This window comes from Pan paniscus, chromosome 11 (genome assembly GCF_029289425.2).
Source record: "Pan paniscus chromosome 11, NHGRI_mPanPan1-v2.0_pri, whole genome shotgun sequence".
Taxonomy (NCBI): domain Eukaryota; kingdom Metazoa; phylum Chordata; class Mammalia; order Primates; family Hominidae; genus Pan; species Pan paniscus.
In genome coordinates this window covers 119,504,566-119,521,453 of record NC_073260.2, presented here as the reverse complement: position 1 = coordinate 119,521,453, position 16,888 = coordinate 119,504,566, and the positions used below count along the sequence as shown (strand labels likewise).

The window sequence follows — 16,888 nt, the reverse complement described above, 5'->3', positions numbered from 1 at the left end:
TAATCTAGTGAGGCAGGCCAACATTCAAATTCAGGAAATACAGAGAACGCCACAGAGATACTCCTTGAGAAGAGCAACTCCAAGACACATAATTGTCAGATTCACCAAAGTTGAAATGAAGGAAAAAATGTTAAGGGCAGCCAGAGAGAAAGGTTGGGTAACCCACAAAGGGAAGCCCATCAGACTAACAGCAGATCTCTTGGCAGAAACTCTACAAGCCAGAAGAGAGTGGGGGCCAATATTCAACATTCTTAAAGAAAAGAATTTTCAACCCAGAATATTTCATACCCAGCCAAACTAAGCTTCATAAGTGAAGGAGAAATAAAACCCTTTACAGACAAGCAAATGCTGAGAGATTTTGTCACCACCAGGCCTGCCCTAAAAGAGCTCCTGAAGGAAGCACTAAACATGGAAAGGAACAACTGGTACCAGCCACTGCAAAAACATGCCAAATTGTAAAGACCATTGAGGCTAGGAAGAAACTGCATCAACTAATGAGCAAAATAACCAGGTAACGTCATAAAGACCGGATCAAATTCACACATAACAATATTAACCTTAAACGTAAATGGGCTAAATGCTCCAATTAAAAGACACAGACTGGTAAACTGGATAAGGAGTCAAGACCCATCAGTGTGCTGTATTCAGGAAACCAATCTCATGTGCAGAGACACACATAGGCTCAAAATAAAGGGATGGAGGAACATCTACCAAGCAAACGGAAAACAAAAAAAGGCAGGGATTGCAATCCTAGTCTCAGATAAAACAGACTTTAAACCAACAAAGATCAAAAGAGACAAAGAAGGCCATTACATAATGGTAAAGGGATCAACTCAACAAAAAGAACTAACTGTCCTAAATATATATGCACCCAATACAGGAGCACCCAGATTCATAAAGCAAGTCCTTAGAGACCTACAAAGAGACTTAGACTTCCACACAATAATAATGGGAGACTTTAACACCCCACTGTCAACATTAGACAGATCAACGAGACAGAAAGTTAACAAGGATATCCAGGAATTGAACTCAGCTCTGGACCAAGCGGACCTAATAGACATCTACAGATCTCTCCACCCCAAATCAACAGAATATATATTTTCAGCACCACACAACACCTATTCCAAAATTGACCACATAGTTGGAAGTAAAGCACTCCTCAGCAAATGTAAAAGAACAGAAATTATAACAAACTGTCTCTCAGACCACAGTGCAATCAAACTAGAACTCAGGATTAAGAAACTCACTCAAAATCACTCAACTACATGGAAACTGAACAACCTGCTCCTGAATGACTACTGGGTACATAATGAAATGAAGGCAGAAATAAAGATGTTCTTTGAAACCAACGAGAACAAAGACACAACATACCAGAATCTCTGGGACACATTCAAAGCAGTGTGTAGAGGGAAATTTATAGCACTAAATGCCCACAAGAGAAAGCAGGAAAGATCCAAAATTGACACCCTAACATCACAATTAAAAGAACTAGAAAACCAAGAGCAAACACATTCAAAAGCTAGCAGAAGGCAAGAAATAACTGAGATCAGAGCAGAACTGAAGGACATAGAGAGACAAAAAACCCTTCAAAAAAATCAATGAATGCTGGAGCTTGTGTTTTGAAAAGATCAACAAAATTGATAGACTGCTAGCAAGACTAATAAAGAAGAAAAGAGAGAAGAATCAAATAGATGCAATAAAAAATGATAAAGGGGATATCAACCCGATCCCACAGAAATACAAACTACCATCAGAGAATACTATAAACACCTCTACGTGAATAAACTAGAAAATCTAGAAGAAATGGATAAATTCCTGGACATATACACCCTCCCAAGACTAAACCAGAAAGAAGTTGAATCTCTGCATAGACCAATAACAGGCTCTGAAATTGAGGCAATAATTAATAGTTTACCAACCAAAAAAAGTCCAGGACCAGATGGATTCACAGCCGAATTCTACCAGAGGTGCAAAGAGGAGCTGGTACCATTCCTTCTGAAACTATTCCAATCAATAGAATAAGAGGGAATCCTCCCTAATTCATTTTATGAGGCCAGCATCATCCTGATACCAAAGCCTGGCAGAGACGCAACCAAAAAGGAGAATTTTAGACCAATATCCTTGATGAACATTGATGCAAAAATCCTCAACAAAATACTGGCAAACCGAATCCAGCAGCACATCAAAAAGCTTATCCACCATGATCAAGTGGGCTTCATCCCTGGGATGCAAGGCTGGTTCAACATATGCAAATCAATAAACGTAATCCAGCATATAAACAGAACTAACGGCAGAAACCATATGATTATCTCAAAGAGGCAGAAAAGGCCTTTGGCAAAATTCAACAACCCTTCATGCTAAAAACTCTCAATAAATTAGGTATTGATGGGACGTATCTCAAAATAATAAGAGCTATCTATGACATACCCACAGCCAGTATCATACTGAATGGGCAAAAACTGATAGCATTCCCTTTGAAAACTGGCACAAGACAGGGATGCCCTCTCTCACCACTCCTATTCAACATAGTGTTGGAAGTTCTGGCCAGGGCAGTCAGGCTGGAGAAGGAAATAAAGGTTATTCGATTAGGAAAAGAGGAAGTCAAACTGTCCCTGTTTGCAGATGACATGATTGTATATCTAGAAAACCCCACTGTCTCAGCCCAAAATCTCCTTAAGCTGATAAGCAACTTCAGCAAAGTCTCAGCATACAAAATCAATGTGCAAAAATCACAAGCGTTCTTACCCACCAATAACAGACAAACAGAGAGCCAAATCATGAGTGAACTCCCATTCACAATTGCTTCAAAGAGAATACCTAGGAATCCAACTTACAAGGGACGTGAAGGACCTCTTCAAGGAGAACTACAAACCACTGCTCAATGAAATAAAAGAGGATACAAACAAATGGAAGAACATTCCATGCTTATGGGTAGGAAGAATCAGTATCGTGAAAATGGCCATACTGCCCAAAGTCCTTTGTGGATTCAATGCCATCCACATCAAGCTACCAATGCCTTTCTTCACAGAATTGGAAAAAACTACTTTAAAGTTCATATGGAACCAAAAAAGAGCCCACATTGCCAAGTCAATCCTAAGCCAAAAGGACAAAGCTGGAGGCATCACGCTACCTGACTTCAAACTATACTACAAGGCTACAGTAACCAAAACAGCATGGTACTGGTATCAAAACAGAGATATAGACCAATGGAAAGAAATAATGCTACCTATCTACAACCATCTGATCTTTGACAAACCTGACAAAACAAGAAATGGGGAAAGGATTCCCTATTTGATAAATGGTGCTGGGAAAACTGGCTAGCCATGTGTAGAAAGCTGAAACTGGATCCCTTCCTTACACCTTATACAAAAATTAATTCAAGATGGATTAAAGACTTAAATGTTAGACCTAAAACCATAAAAACCCTAGAAGAAAACCTAGGCAATACCATTCAGGACATCGGCATGGGCAAGGACTTCATGTCTAAAACACCAAAAGCAATGGCAACAAAAGCCAAAATTGACAAATGGGATCTCATTAAACCAAAGAGCTTCTGCACAGCAAAAGAAACTACCATCAGAGTGAACAGGCAACCTACAGAATGGGAGAACATTTTTGTAATCTACTCATCTGACAAAGGGCTAATATCCAGCATATACAATGAACTCAAACAAATATACAAGAAAACAACAACCCCATCAAAAAGTGGGTGAAGGATATGAACAGACACTTCTCGAAAGAAGACATTTATGCAGCCAAAAGACATGAAAAAATGCTCATCACCACTGGCCATCAGAGAAATGCAAATCAAAACCACAAAGAGATACTATCTCACACCAGTTAGAATGGCAATCATTCAAAAGTCAGGAAACAACAGGTGCTGGAGAGGATGTGGAGAAATAGGAACATTTTTACACTGTTGGTGGGACTGTAAACTAGTTCAACCATTGTGGAAGTCAGTGTGGCGATTCCTCAGGGATCTAGAACTAGAAATACCATTTGACCCAGCCATTCCATTACTGGGTATATACCCAAAGGATTATAAATCATGCTTCTATAAAGACACATGCAGACATATGTTTATTGCGGCACTATTCACAATAACAAAGACTTGGAACCAAGCTCGATGTCCAACGATGATAGACTGGATTAAGAAAATGTGGCACATATACACCATGGAATACTATGCAGCCATAAAAAAGGATGAGTTCATGTCCTTTGTAGGGACATGGATGAAGCTGGAAACCATCATTCTCAGCAAACTATCGCAAGGACAAAAAACCAAACACCGCATGTTCTCACTCATAGGTGGGAATTGAACAATGAGAACACATGGACACAGGAATGAAACATCACATACTGGGGCCTGTTCTGGGGTGGGGGGATGGGGGAGGGATAGCATTAGGAAATATACCTAATGTTAAATGACGAGTTAATGGGTGCAGCACACCAACCTGGCACATGCATACATATGTAACTAACCTGCATGTTGTGCACATGTACCCTAAAAAAGTATAATAGAAAAAAATGAAAAGGCACATTGTAAAGATAGTTTCAACAAATCAAATAAACATAAGGTTAGTATTCTTATAAGTATGAAATTTAAAACAGTGTATCCATTTAACAATTACTTAATGTACATGAATATATAGTGTCACTAGTTATGAGAATAATGAATATGAGATTGCTTGCCTTAGCACATTGTTACAACTATTCATTATTCTTATAACTAGTGATGCTGAGAATTTTTTGAAAAGGCCATTAATGATTTGTTCTTCTTTTGTTAAATATTTCGTCATGTACATTAAATAATTGTTTAATGGATACAGTTTTTAATGCCAACAAATTAGAGGATCAAGATGAAATGGACAAATTCCTAGAAAGACACAAGTTATAGGAACTGCTAAAAGAAAGAACGGAAAGTTTGAATAGGTCTATGACAAATGAAGAAATCAAATTAGCAATTTTTATAAAAGCCCAGGCCCAAGTGGCTTCACTTGTGAATTCTATCACACATTAAAAAAATTATTACTAGTTATTCACAAAAAATAGAAAAGGAAGGAGGATTTCCGAGCTCTTTCTGTGAGTTCAGTATTACCCTGATAACAAATTCAGACAAAGATGTCTAGAAGAAAAGAAAACTACAGACCAATGTTGTAGGTAGAAAATCAACAAAATACTTGCAAACCGAATCCAGCAATATCCAGCAATACAGCTTGAATATGTCTTATCTGAAATGCTTGGGACCAGAAGTGTTTTGGATTTTAGATTTTTTTTTTTTTTTTTGGATTTTAGAATATTTGCAGAGTATACGCTGGTTGAACATACCTAATATAAAAATCTAAAGTCTGAAATGCTCTGATGAATATTTCTTTTGCACATCAGGTTAGTGCTCTAAAGGTTTTGAATTTTGGAGCATTTCGGATTTCAGATTTTCAGGTTAGGAATGCTCAGTGTGTTTATAAAAAGATTAAATACCATGACCAGGTGGGATTTATCCCAGGAAATACAAGGTTAGTGTAACTTCAAAAAATCAATCAATGTAATACACCACATTAATAGAATAAATGACCAAAACCACATGATCATCCCAAGAGACACAGAAAAAGTATTTGATAAAATCCAGCATCCCAGCATTATAAAAAAACTCAACACAATAGGAATGGCAAGGAACTTCCTCAATTTGTTAAAGGGCATCTATAAAAAATCCAAAAGTAATGTCATACTTATTAGTGAAAGACTGAATGCCTTTTCCCTATGATCAGGAATGAGATGAGGATAGCTACTTTTACTACTTTGATTTAACACTATACTGTAGATTCAGGGTAGGGAAATTAGGCAAGAAAAAGAAATAAAAGGCATTTATATTGGAAAATAAGAAGTAAAATTGTAGTCATCCTGCTGTATCCATGGGTTTCACATCCATGGATTAAACCAACTGCAGATTGAAAATACTTGGAAAAAAAGTTGTGCTTGTACTGAACATGTAGAGACTTTTTCTTGTCATTACTCCCTAAAGAATACAGTATAACAACTATTTACATAACATTTACATTGTATTAGGTATTATAAATAGTCTAGAGATTTTAAAGTATACTGAAGGATGTGCACAGGTTATATGCAAATACTATGCCTTTGTAGATCAGGAACATGAGTATTTGCAGATTTTGGTATGTGTGGGAGGTTCTGGAACTAGTACTGCATAGATACCAAAGGATGATTGTGTATTCACAGATTACATGATCTTGCATATTAAAAATCCTAAAGAATTAATAAAAAAACTATTAGAACTAATAAATGAGCTCAGGTCAGTTGCAGAATAGAAGATCAATATATAAAAATCAGTTGTATTTCTATACAGAGACAAAGAACAATCCAAAAATGAAATTAAAAAAATTTCATTAATAATAGCATAACAAATTTTTAGGAATAAACTTAATGAAAGAAGTGTAAAATGTATACACTGAGAAATATAAAACATGATTGAAAGAAATTAAGGAAACACCTAAATAAATGGAAAGATATCTCATAGAGGACTTCATATTTTTAAGATGGCAATACTCCTTAATTGATCTGTATGTTCAATGCAATTCCTACTGAATTCCTAAATGTCTTTATTGCAGAAATTGACAGGTTAATCATAAATTTATATAAAAAGCAAAGGGACTTAGCATAGCTAAAACAATCTTGAAACAATACAAAGTTTGAAGACTTATCTTCCTAATTACAAAATTTATTACAAAACGACTGTAATCAAGACAATGTGATACTAAAGGATGAATATACAGATTAATGGAAAGGAATTGACAGTCTCAATATAATTTCTCACAGTGATGGTAATTGATTTTTGATCAGGGTGCCAAGACAATTCATGGGCAAAGAATAGTCTTTTAAACTAACAGTGCTGGGACAACTGGATATCCACATGTAAACTAATGAAGTAAGACAATCTACTTCACACTATATACAAAAAAAAAAAATAGCTTAAAGTGGATCATAGGCCTATATATGAGAGCTAAACTTATTAAAACTCCAAGAAGAAACACAGAAGTCTTTGTGTACTTAGATTAGGCAGTGGTTTCTTAAATATGACACCAAAAGCTCAAGTGACAAAAGAAAAATAGTTGTTAGGCTTTATCAAAGTTAAAAACATCTGTGTGTCAAAGCACACTATCAAAAATGCGAAAAGACCAGCCACAAATGGGTTCCACAAAATGGAAGAAAATGTTTGGGAATCATATATCTGATAATTGTCTTATCTCCAGAATATAAAAGAATTCTTACAGCTCAACAAGACAATGACAACTTAATTTAAAAAGTAGGCAAGGGACTTGGATAGACATTTTTCCAAATAAGATATACAAATGGCCAAAAAGCATGTAAAAAGATGCCCAACAGGTGGGCCCCTGAGCGGGCGTCCGGGACCGTGGTGTGCCAGGCGCCTTCCGCCCTTAACATGCGGAGGCTGGCCCAGGCGGTGCAGGAGCTGGAGCGGGGCCCGAGTGGGGCGCCAGAGCCCCAGCGCGAGCAGGAGAGGGGCCGGAGCGCGGATCCGCGCCGCGCTGCTGAAGCCTGGCCGGCCACCCAGACGCTGCCGGCAGCCTGGCCATGGCGGAGTCAAGGCAAGGATCTCTATACAAACAAATATGTTGGTATCAAATTGGAGCTGATCAAGTTCCGGACCCCGCAGCTGCACCTGGGTACCGGTTCTACAAGCAGCTCAGCGCCATAGAGGGCGTCCCTCAGGTCTACTACCTACTACAGCCTGGAGGACCTGTTCGACCTTCACGCCCAAGACGGTGCTCCTGATCGCCATCCGGCTGATCACGCGCATGGATTATGTGCACACCAAGAACCTCATTTACCAGGACGTGAAGCCCGAGAACTTCCTGGTGGGGCGCCCGGGGACCAAGCGGCAGCACGCCATCCACATCATCGACTTCGGGCTGGCCAAGGGGTACATTGGTCTCAGGACCAAGAAGCACATCCCGTGCCGCCAGCACAAGAGCTTGACAGGTACGGCGTGCTACATGAGCATCAACATGCACCTGGGCAAGGAGCAGAGCCACTGCAACAACCTGGAGGTGCTGGGCCACATGTTCATGTACTTCCTGTGCAGCAGCCTCCCCTGGCAGGGGCTCAAGGCTGACACGATCATGAGCGGTACAGAAGATCGGGGACACATAGCGCGCCACGCCCATCGAAGTGCTCTGCGAGAACTTCCCAGAGGAGATGGCTACGTACCTGCACTACGTGCGGCGCCTGGACTTTGAGAAGCTCGACCACGACTACCTGCGGAAGCTCTCCAGCTACCTCTTCGACCGAAGCGGCTTCGTGTTCGACTCTGAGTACGAGGGGCCCGGGAAGCCCTTGGCGACCCCCATCAGCACTGTCCACACCGACCTGCCCTCCCAGCCTCAGCTTCGGGACAAAGATCAGCCGCACAGCAAAAACCAGGCGCTGAACTCCACCAATGGGGAGCTGAATGCGGACGACCCCACGGCCGGCCACTCCAGCGCCCTTCAGGGCGCCTGCAGAGATGGAGGTGGGCGATGAAATGAAATGCTGCTGTTTCTTCCCCCTGAATCTTCTCCGTGCGGCCCCTTGGGGAGCGAGCTTGTGTGAGGGCCTTGGGGCCCACCCACAGCGGCCCAGGGCCAGACGCTGGCTGGAAGCCAGGAGATAGACTGCAGGGTCTTGGCCGGCGGCCCCATCCCCGGGACGAAGGGTCACTTTCTTCACGTAAGACTGGCCAAAGTTTCTACACCTGTGTCTAGTCCTCCCCTCCAAGAGCATTAACTATTTAAAACAAGGAATAAAGGAAAAAAAAGAAAGGCCCCCTCCACCCCCACCCCTCCATTACTTTGCTGAAGTGAGTAGTGTGATCCTGGAGGCCCCCAGGGCTGAGGCCCAGCCCCGGCCCAGCCAGCTGCCCCCGTTAGCGTCATAAAGTCCAGCTTGTCTCCCTCGATCCAAAGGCCGTTTTCTCAGTGGGAGGGCAGGCCTGGCCTGGAGGGGTGCTGTGGGGCCATCTTGCCCAGGCCCACCTGGGAGGGACACAGGCATTGCTGCCAGGGGTGAGGCTGTGCCCCAGGCCTCCCCAAAACTAAAGGGGAACGGAGGAGTGGGGCTGCGGCTGAAGCCAGCCCCGCAACCAAAATGCTGCACCAAAGCTCGGTCGCCACAGGCACGGCCACAGCAGCCTTTCACAGCCTGTCCCCAGCGAGGGGAAGGTGGGCCCTGCTAGGAGGGTGCTTCTCGAGGCACCTGTTCCCGGAGGCTGTGCTCCGACCCTCAGAACCTGAGGGGGGTGGGCCGGCTGGCGTCGCCTGGCTCGGCCCCTGGGCCCTGCTGCGTGGGGGCGCGCGGGCACGTGGCTTCCTGTCTCTGTGCTCCGCCCCCTGGCAAGCAGCCGCAGACAAAATGCCTTAAAGCCCCCGGCCCAGCCCCGCAGGTGTATGTGCAGGGGGCCTGTGGGCGGCCCTGGACTGGCGGACTCCCAGCGGGTCAGCTTGAGGCAGTGCCCAGGGCGGTGGCCGTGAGTCTGGTTTTTGCTTTACCAAGTGTACAGAAATGGCGTTTACGTTTCTCTGATGCTCTTTTGAAGCCATACAACTTAGGGGCTTTAAAAAAAAAAAAAAAAGGAAAAATGAAACCCTCCAAAAAAAAGATGCCCAACATCATTGGTCATTAGAGAAATACAAATCAAAACCACGATGGGATAATAATAGGTCTACAAAGATGGCAAAAATCAGAAAGACAAACAATAACAAGTGTTAGAGAATTTGGACTAATTTGGATGCAATATATTGCTGTTGGGAATGTAAAGTGGTGCTGCTACTTTGGAAAACAGTTTGGCCATTCCTTAAAAGGGTAAACATAGAGTTACCGTATGACCCAGCAATTCTACTTCTAGATATATATGCAATAGAAATGAAAACATATATCCACAAAAACTTGTACATGACTCTTCATACTAGCGTTATTCACAATAGAAAAATAATAGAAACAAACCCAAATGTCTGTCAGGCGATGAATGGATACAGAAAAAGTGGTATATTCATACAATGAAATATTAATTTGGCAATAAAAGGAAATGAAGTAATGATACATGCTCTAATGTGGATGAACCTTGAAAACATTATGCTGAGTGAAAGAAGGCAGACAGAAAGGCCACATGTTCTAAAATTAGATTGTGATATTTGTACAATGCTATGAATAAACTAAAAACATTGAATTTTACACTTTAAGTGGGTGGACTTTATGGTATGTGAATTATATCTCAATAAAGGTGTTACTAAAAGACAATATAGAGTGTTCTTTGTTTCTCTGAAGGACAAGTTTTTAACTTCCATTTCTCCAAATAAGCAATTATTTGTTTTTATACCAAATTTTCAGATTCTCTACTGATGTTACTGGATTAAATTATGTTTTTAACTTTTTGTTAATTTCTACATTTTTTGTTTCCTACTATTGCTTCTACATTTTGTGCACTGAAGGAGGTAGTATATTGATTTTACACTTACATTTCTTGTACTTTCTGCCTATATTAGTGTTATCCACGTATCCTTTTGTCTCAAATTTATATTTAATACTGTTAGCTGTGTTTTCTAAGTATGGGATAATACCTTTCAGTATGCTGTAGGTGACTATATATAGATAGTATGTTTGTATTTGAACTTTTTGGAAGCTGACCAAATGTTTTTATTATCTTGTAGATTTTACTTTCCTCGTTGGTACTGCAGTGGCAGCAACAGAGCCTATCGGCATGGAATATCTCGAGGTGCTGAAGCTCCTCTTCTTGATGACTTTGTCATGTCTTACCTCTTTGCTCAGGTATGATTATACTATCTTACTTGTACATGTGTTAAATGATAAATATCTTGCTGTTTAATAAGTCACTTAATCAGGAAAAACTTTACATATGGGAAAATTGCAGTTCTGTCTTGCACAGCAGGTGCAGAGAAGTAACAAAATTGAGTCTTTTAGCACTAGTTTTTAATCCCATGGTTTATGGATAATAGAATCTATTTTATAAAGTTTTTTTAGACTGATCCTTTTGAATTTCTTTCTTTTTTAGGACTTTAGATCATTTTAAGGATTTCGCAAAGTATAGACTGAGGTTTACAACATGATTCATGTAGACATACGTGGCTAAAATATTGGTAACATTTCTTTATGGTTTTTAAAAAAATTTTTGGACAATTTCAGGCTTACACAATGGACAATGAACTGTAGAGAAAGTAGGTTACATAAAAAATGAGCTCTGATAGTTTGTTTAGCTGTTTATAGGAAGGTGACTGGATGTTGATACTTAGTCTAAGAGCTATATTCAAGTTATTTGTTCACTAATACAGTTATGTCAAATTTTTGTATTGTGTTGGTATTTCATAATGCTTTCTTCTCTATTACCTTGATTTAAACAGTAATTGAAATATTTTGTCATTAAATAACTTGTTTTTATGTGCTGCTAGACTAGTAGGAATAGAAATTAAAGGAAGAAAATATATTAGTGCTCTTGGGTAAAAATAGGCACTTGGTATCCCCAGGGTATCAGGAGTTCTAAATCAGATTTGCTAATATTGTAGGAAACAAGCCCACAGATCCTCATGGCTCGCATTTCTGAGAGGAAGTCTAGTAAGGCTAGTTCAGTTTATGAACAACAAAAGGAAAAATATTTCTCTATTGGGGTATGAGACCAACAAACTTTATTTTTATTGTGGTAAGAGATATATAATAAAAATGACCATTTTAACCATTTTAAGTGTACAGTTCAATTGTATTAAGTACAAATATATTGCTGTACAACCATCACCACCATCCATCTCCAGAACATTTTTCATCTTCCCAAATGGAAACTTCATACCCATTAAATAATAACTCTGTATTTCCCACTCCCAATGGCCTTTTGCAATCACCATTCTACTTTCTGAATATAAATCTGCCTTTTCTATGTACCTCATACAAATGGAATTATACAGCATTTGTCCTTTTTTGACTGGCTTATTTCACTTAGCATAATGTCTGCCAGGTTCATCCATGTTGTAGCATGTGCCAGAATTTCTTTCCTTTTTAAGGCTGAATAATATTCCATTGCATATGTATACTGCATTTTATTTGTTCATTCATCTGTTGATGGATACTTGGGTTGCTGCTGTGAACATGGGTAAACAAATATTTCCTTGAGTCCCTGTTTTTAGTTCTTTTCAATATATACCCAGAAATGGAATTGCTGTATCATATGGTAAATTTATAATTTTTTTTTGAGGAACTGCTACATTGTTTTCTGTAGTGGCTGCACTATTTTTCAGTCCTACCAGCAGTGCACAAGTGTTCCAATTTCTCAACATCCTCAACAATGCTTTGCTTTGTTTGATAATAGCCATCTCTATGGGTTTGAGGTGGTATCATTGTGATTTTGATGCATACTTCTCTAACAACCAGTGATCATGAGCATCTTTTCATATGCTTGTTGGCCATCTGTTTATCTTCTTTGCAGAGATGTTGCTTGTTGGCTATTTGTTTATCTTCTTTGCAGAGATGTCTACTCAAGTCCTTTGCCCATTTTTAAATCAGGTTGTTTGTTTGTTGTTATATTATAGAAATTATTATTCTGGATCTTAACTCCTTATAAGATACATGATTTGTAGATAGTTTTTCCCATTCTCTAGGTTGCCTTTTCATTCTGTTGCTTGTCTTTTGATGGACAAAAGTTTTAAATTTGGCTGTATTCTAATTTATCTATTTTTTGTTTCCTATGTTTTTGGTGTCATATCCAAGAATTCATTGCCAAATCCAATGTTATGAAGCTTTCTTTCTGTTTTCTTGTAAGAGTTTTATCATTTTAGCTCTTACATTTAGGCCTTGGGTGCATTTTGAGTTAATTTTTGTCTATCGTGAAGGTAAGGGCCCAACTTCTTTTGCTTGTGAATATCCAGTTTTCCTAGCACCATTTGTTGAAAGACTGTCTTTTCTCCATTGAATGGTCTTGGCATCTTTGTTGAAAATCATTTGACCACCAACCTACTTTTATATACAGCTCCTTTATCTGTATAGCCATTATAAAAAGAGAGGGGAATGGAGAGAGGCTTCTAAGAATAGCCTTTTGAAAACAGGATATTATGAGGTTACAACTTTCTGTTGCTTTTACGGGTATATTATTTCACCTGTGCTGCAGAGCTAGTATATTTTGGGGGCAGGCTAGTTAAGTCCCATTTATAAGCCAAGTTTTCCCAAACTATTCATTCAGCTACTTTAGCCTAATATTAATACTGCAATGTCTAGTATTTTTGATCTAGAAAAATTTTGGGTGATTTCATAATACTCAATTTTATCCTTCTAGGAAGGATTGTCTTATCTAGCATGGCAAGGTAATTCCACCATATAATTCTAAATTACGTCTAGATAGTACCACAAGCAATTTTCTATTTTTTAATGTTTTTACTTCTCTAAATTTGTGCCCAGAAAATATGATAGTATTTAGATTACTCTAAGATTGTACTGTTATCATTTTATATTATATGCATGTTGTAGACTATATATAGCAAATGTGACCAGTGGCATTACCAGAGTGTAAGAATATCTTGACATCTTTAAATAACCAAAAAATAGATAAGCCACTGAACTGTCTTTAAAGTTCTTAAGACAGTACCTGTAGGAAGACAGATTTGGAAAAGGTAAGCAAATAAAAATCAAAAGTAAGATGGCCCTTTTAAATTCAGTTTCCTCTGGGAATTAATTGCCTTTATATCATTGAATATGGCTGCTAAGCAAATAAACTGCTGACATGTGAACAACTTTTAATTAATTCATATCTATTCAACAACAATTGGATGTTTACCTCATGTTCTTGGCATCATTTCTGATTTTGTGACTGTGACTGTTTTTTATTTCCCTGGCTAATGAAGATGTAAATTTCTTAAGTTCAAATTTTGTCAGCTACTCAAATAAGAAAAGGTTTTCTTTCTTATTTTATTTTTTTATAGAGATGGGGGTCTTTGATAACCAGGCTGGCACTATCATAGCTCACTGCAGCCTTGAACTCCTGGGCTCCAGTGATTGTCTTGCTTCAGCCTGTCAGCCTCCTGAGTAGCTAGGTACAGGTGTGTGCCACTATGCCTGGCTAATTTTTTTAGTTTTGGTTTTGTGGAGATGGGGTCTCGCTCTATTGTCCAGGCTGGTTTCAAACACCTGGCTTCAAATGATCCTCCTACCTCAGCCTCCCAAAGTGCTGGGATTACGAGTGTGAGCCACCACACCTGGCCTGAAATTTTTCAGTAGTTTTAATTAAATGAAATTTTTGAGGGTACATACTATAATATTTAAGGAATAGTATTTATTATGTTTTGGCATTTGAGACTCTTCCATTTGTAACTTTTCTCTAGTGAATAGTTTATTATGTTTTTAGTATTGCTATCACTCATTTTTCATATATTTATTGTCTTCTGATCATGACTTCCATAGAATTTCCACATGAGCAGAATTTGTTATCTACCAGTTCTTTTCTTTTCTTTCTTTTTTTTTGAGATGGAGTCTCCCACTGTTGCCTGGGCTGGAGTGCAATGGCATGATCTCGGCTCACTGCAACCTCTGCCTCCCAGGTTCAAGTGATTCTCCTGACTCAGCCTCCCTAGTAGCTGGGATTACAGGTGCCTGCCACTACGCCCGGCTAATTTTTTGTATTTTTAGTAGAGATGGGGTTTCACTATGTTGGCCAGGCTGGTCTCGAACTCCTGACGTTGTCATCTGCCCGCCTTGGCCTTCTAAAGTGCTGGGATTACAGGTGTGAGCCACCGCACCCAGCCCATCTACTAGTTCTATATGGAACCAAGGCAGGCTATTAAAAAGAATCTACCAAGTCATTGATCATCTTCTACTTAAACAGTATAACTTACTTGCCTGTTCTCAAAAGTGTGGTGAAATAAGTGTTTAAAATTGAGCAAAAATCTGTCTCCTACCCTGAATTAATTTTGTATTAGCAACATTTAGGCCTTTGTTTCGGGTGATACTGATTATTTGATGGTGTGGTTCTTAATAGTTTATTTTCTTATATGAAAATATCTTCTATATTTTATTAATAGAAAAGCAAATATACTTTTAAATATGTTTCTTTTAATAAAATTAGTTTAAAAAGGTTCCAGTAAAGCTTTAATTTCATGAGACAAGTTATTACATCAAAAGAAGAGAAATACAGATGTAGAGTATAGAGGGCCCTATATTTCTCTTGTCCGGTTTAAAACCTTGATTCGCATTGTTATTTTAGGTAAGATGGCTCTTACCTTTTTTTCTACAAAGAAAATTGGTATTATGTTTAGAATATTTGTACTTCTGCTTTCTTTTTCTTTCTCCCATTACATGTTCAGTCAGATTTATCTGTATTCCTAAATCCTCCAGGTCAAAATCGTAGAACCTCTGTGTTTCTCTCTTCTTCATTCTTTATACAATATGTAGTTAATAAAGTTATCAGCCTTTTTTCAGAATCTTTTAGTATCTTCTGTTTCCTGGATCAGATCCTTATGATTTCATATCTGAGCCATACACCAGCCTCTTAAAGAGCCTCCCTAAATACACTTTACTTTCTTCAAGCACTTCTATCATTGCTACTACTCTGCCAATGGAAGAGACATGATGAAAACAGATCTCCATAGTTTCTAGGATCAGGTCATTCAAGGGTACCTGCAGTCGGACCGCAACTTACTTTTCTAAGTTTTAATCCACATTATTTCTTCACATAAACTTCAGGCCCTAATCAAATTAGTTTATGCATCTGAACGTATCTTGTGCTTTTTTGTGTGTGTCATTCCTTCTATTTCTTTACCCTGTTTTGTGTCCATCATACATTTCTTTATTTTTAAACACCCTGTGAAGTTTCAAATCTTCCATGAAACCCTCCTTGATTACTCCAGCTGAATATAGTCTTAACTTTCTCCAAGTTCCTGAAGGAGCTTCTGTGTGGTGCTTCCTATATCATGTCTGGTGTTATAATTATTTGCTTCTGTTTCGCTTCTAAGCTAAATTTTGGTCCCCTTGATGACTGAGACCACATCTTACACAGTCATGTGTCACTTACTTATGGGGATATATTCTGAGAAATATGTCGTTAGGCAATTTTATTGTTCTGTGAATATCATGTATTGTACTTATACAAACCTATATGTTATAGCCTAGTATATGCCTAGTCTGTATGGTATAGCCTATTATTGCTCTAGGCTACAAACTTATATAGCATGTTGCTGTGCTGAATATTGTAGGCAATTGTAACACAACGGTAAGTATTTGTGTAGTTAAACATATCTAAACATAAAAAAGATACAGCAGAAGTGCAGTATTACAATCTTATGGAACCATCGTTATATATGTGGTCTGCCATTGACCAAAACATTGTTATAGGGCACATGGCTATTTCTTTGTATCCAACACCACTAGTAGTATGATACTTCCAACATAATTGGAGTTCAGTATTTATTTAACTCAGTAATATCTACTTTAATTTAGGTAATTTTTATGTAGAAGATATAATTTGAAGATATATTTAATGAAATAGGTTGATGTTGTATGTACTCTGTAATTGGGAACCCAGTGTAAATCAGTTTCCATTTGCAAATGAACTTTTATTAAAATTGTATTGCAAAATGAATGAAAATTAAAGGAGGAATTTAATTATGCCATTTATTTATTTATTAATTATTTTAGAGACCGGGTCTTGGTCTGTTACCCAGACTAGGGTGCAGTGGTGTGATCATAGCTCAAGAGATCCTCCTACCTCAGCCCCCCAGGTAGCTGGGACTGCAGGTGTGTGCCACCATGCCTGGATAATTTTTAAATTTTTTGTGGAGATGAGATCTTGCCATGTTGCCCAGGCTGGTCTCAAACTCCTGGGCTCAAGTGA

At 38.8% G+C, this 16,888-nt stretch overlaps 1 protein-coding gene and 1 pseudogene across 8 annotated transcripts in view; both read left to right on the top strand.

Annotated features, from left to right (window-relative positions):
* JAK2 (Janus kinase 2) overlaps positions 1-16,888 on the top strand; it is a 169,888-nt gene that overhangs the window by 68,437 nt on the left and 84,563 nt on the right. For all 8 annotated transcript variants that reach the window (XM_055092183.2, XM_003823367.5, XM_024930144.4 and 5 more), the window contains one exon: positions 10,719-10,836. In XM_055092183.2, coding sequence (XP_054948158.1) covers positions 10,719-10,836 — 118 coding nt within the window. The remainder of the gene's footprint in view (positions 1-10,718; positions 10,837-16,888) is intronic.
* LOC103786929 (casein kinase I-like) lies at positions 5,865-10,568 on the top strand (annotated as a pseudogene).